Source organism: Oryzias melastigma, linkage group LG17, assembly GCF_002922805.2.
Source record: "Oryzias melastigma strain HK-1 linkage group LG17, ASM292280v2, whole genome shotgun sequence".
Lineage (NCBI taxonomy): Eukaryota > Metazoa > Chordata > Actinopteri > Beloniformes > Adrianichthyidae > Oryzias > Oryzias melastigma.
This window is the reverse complement of record NC_050528.1, coordinates 12,363,891-12,366,588: the sequence shown is the minus strand read 5'-3', so window position 1 is coordinate 12,366,588 and position 2,698 is coordinate 12,363,891. Positions and strand designations below refer to the sequence as shown.

Below are 2,698 nucleotides of genomic sequence, written 5' to 3'. Positions count from 1 at the left end.
CAAAGAGCAAACCCTTGACTTCTACTTTGAAGCACATTCAGAAAACAAAAGGGGATTGGAGCAAGGTCACTGAGGTCAAGGTTTTCCAAGTTACTGCCATGCAGCTCACATTCGGACTTCCGATGTGTGGGGAATACTGATAACTTTTACAGCTTTGTGTGGTTGGCTTTTACACACAGCTCTCTCAGGAGTAAAACAAAGACCAAACTGGACCAAACCGCCAGAAAAAACCTGCTTCAAATGACGATGTACAACACAAATTCTGAAAGAGAGCACACATATTTGTTAGCTTCCTCAAGGCCCTGGTTTGTAGGCTAAACTTGTTTGTTTAGCCTAGTGTTGAGAAGAGATTTTAAACTATTTTAAAAAAGCAAAGTAACCCAGATGTCAAAGGAGGATCAAATGTGCTTGTGTGAGGACATTCTAAGAGCCTACTCAAGTCGTGGCCACCACCAGTTTGGTTGTGTAATCAAAGTATCATAGACCACTTCAATAAAATGTGTGTTTTAAGATCTGTCTCTAGTTTTTTGTGGTCAAGTCCAGGGGTGGGTGTCATGACAAACTTCAAGTGGACTAACAGAATCAAGAATTTCAAAACTAAAGAAAGAACCATACTTTAGCACAACCGCCTGGAGTACTGTGAATAGACCCAATTGGTCAGATTCATAAGGGTGAGTTCGTTGAAGTCTCATTCTAAATAGCCTATTTTTTTGTAAAGTTGCTCCCAGTGGTCTCTGAACTATAACTTTTTGGCCAAAATCAAAAAGTCTGTTTCGTTTACGAAACAACAAAAAACAATTCTGAGTTGTTGGCGAGACTTTTGGTGCGGAAGTTAGCCCCATTAATTTCCCATCAGCCCTTTGTTGACACTCTCCCGTTAGCTTATAGTATCTCACAAGCCCAAGCTAACATTAGGTGAGCAATATTTGAGCAATACAGCTGTACAGTTTAGAGCCAGAAGCAACTCAAACGAGGAGAATTAAGACGCAAATAGTTCTATTATCTGCAAGCGGATGCTGCAGAATTGGAGCGGAGGAGCTAGACTTTGGCAAAACCATTTCAGTATTTTATCATTAGCATTTTCAAGCATCCGGTTTTCATCTGCTCTTGATCCAACACAATTTGAACTGAGAAATACTCAGAAAAACAGTCTTAATTGTAAATTCTTTTATACAGATTCTCTTTTATGAGAAACATGTTATTAGAACAACACAAAAAAGATGATTTTCATTGGAGTGGGTATTTAAAGAGTTCTCTCTTTTGGCCACCAAGTGGCTCCACCTACAGTTGGTGACCTGATCAATCAGGTTTACCCTGGAGGAGTGGATGAAAGTGTTGCTCCTGGTTTCTGTGTCCATAACAAGGCGAGATTCAGATGAACACAATATAAAGCATGTCCCGTTGTGAATTTAAACCACAGATGTTAAATCTTGGAAGCTACAACTCAATACGGCTTCATCAAACTCCACCTGCGGAGTGTCGAGAGCGATTATTATCCCCTCAGATTACTTTATAACCATAAAACACCCACCTTCAGCTGCTGGATCATCCATTAAGCTTTAAAACTTTTACTGAACTTTTCATTTTCTTCAAATCAGTTATGTGCAGCGTAAAACAATTAACCATGTTAAAGAATAGTGTTCATGCACAAAAGCTCCAAATTTACCTTTTAAGTTTGCCAGTTTAGACTATTTAGGCTCTCAAACAATCAAAAGAAGAACAAAGTAGAATCCATATTGATTAAAAGCACAAAGATTCATTGTGTGCACAAGGTGTGCACATGATCAGATTGGCAACCAGAGTCAGTGTTGCTGGAGAAGGCAAAACAACAACAGTCGATCTGTTATTGGAATTTTTAAATTTAGATTTTTATTTTAGGTGAATTTCAAGGATCCAGGAGAGACGAGGCTGCAGAACTCCCTGTCTGGGATTTCTCTGGTGGCTGAACCAGGACAGACGTGGTTGAAGGACTGAAGGTTTCTGGTTCTGCAGCAGGGGGCAGAGAGGACGGAGGAGATCATCTTTGGAAGGACATCTTTAGTCTGGGTGGAGACAACAGAAACAACATTCACATACAAAAGAAGGCTACTATTAAGGGGTCTCAAAAGGTGTTTATTTAATTTCTTTCACTGATGTAGAGGCTTCATGTAAAATTAGGCCCAGCTCAGCAGTGAAAACTCGAAAATCAGAATTGAAACTGAAAATAGAACTTTACAGTGATGATTTTTAAAAAAAGAAAATTCCAAACAGCAGCTGTTACTTATGGATTATTTCAAGTTTTTAGTATTTTTTTATTTTTTTTTCAAATATTTTTTTTTCAAATTTTCACTTTTTTTAATTTACAATGTCTTGTTTTCAATTTTTCGATTTTTTTTTCAGTTACAACTTCAATTTTTCAAGTTTTCAATCTGTTTTTTCATTCTCTTTAAGATGATCCTGATTTGACCCCTTAAAGATCTACCAGGGTTTTTTGGTTTTTTGGCTCTGCTTTTTTATTTTCCCTGTATACTAAACAGATCTTATAAGATTCTGGAGCCAGGGATCCTGCAGCTGAAACTGATACTCCACCATTACATTTTCAGAGTGAAATTTGCCACAAAGTTCCTTGACAGGCTATTTCTTATGATGGCAAAGGCTTTTGTTGTAGTGTGAATTGCATTCTGGCACGTTTAGGTCCATCCATCCATTTTCCAAAACC

General features: G+C 38.0%; 1 protein-coding gene across 1 annotated transcript in view; it reads right to left on the bottom strand.

The window, feature by feature from the left end:
* Positions 1–1,843: 1,843 nt before the first annotated feature.
* LOC112144216 (calponin homology domain-containing protein DDB_G0272472) overlaps positions 1,844–2,698 on the bottom strand; it is a 7,006-nt gene continuing 6,151 nt past the window's right edge. Inside the window, exon 6 of the mRNA XM_024268578.2 lies at positions 1,844–2,042. Within this exon, the coding sequence (XP_024124346.1) occupies positions 2,018–2,042 (25 nt within the window). The 3' untranslated portion in view covers positions 1,844–2,017. The remainder of the gene's footprint in view (positions 2,043–2,698) is intronic.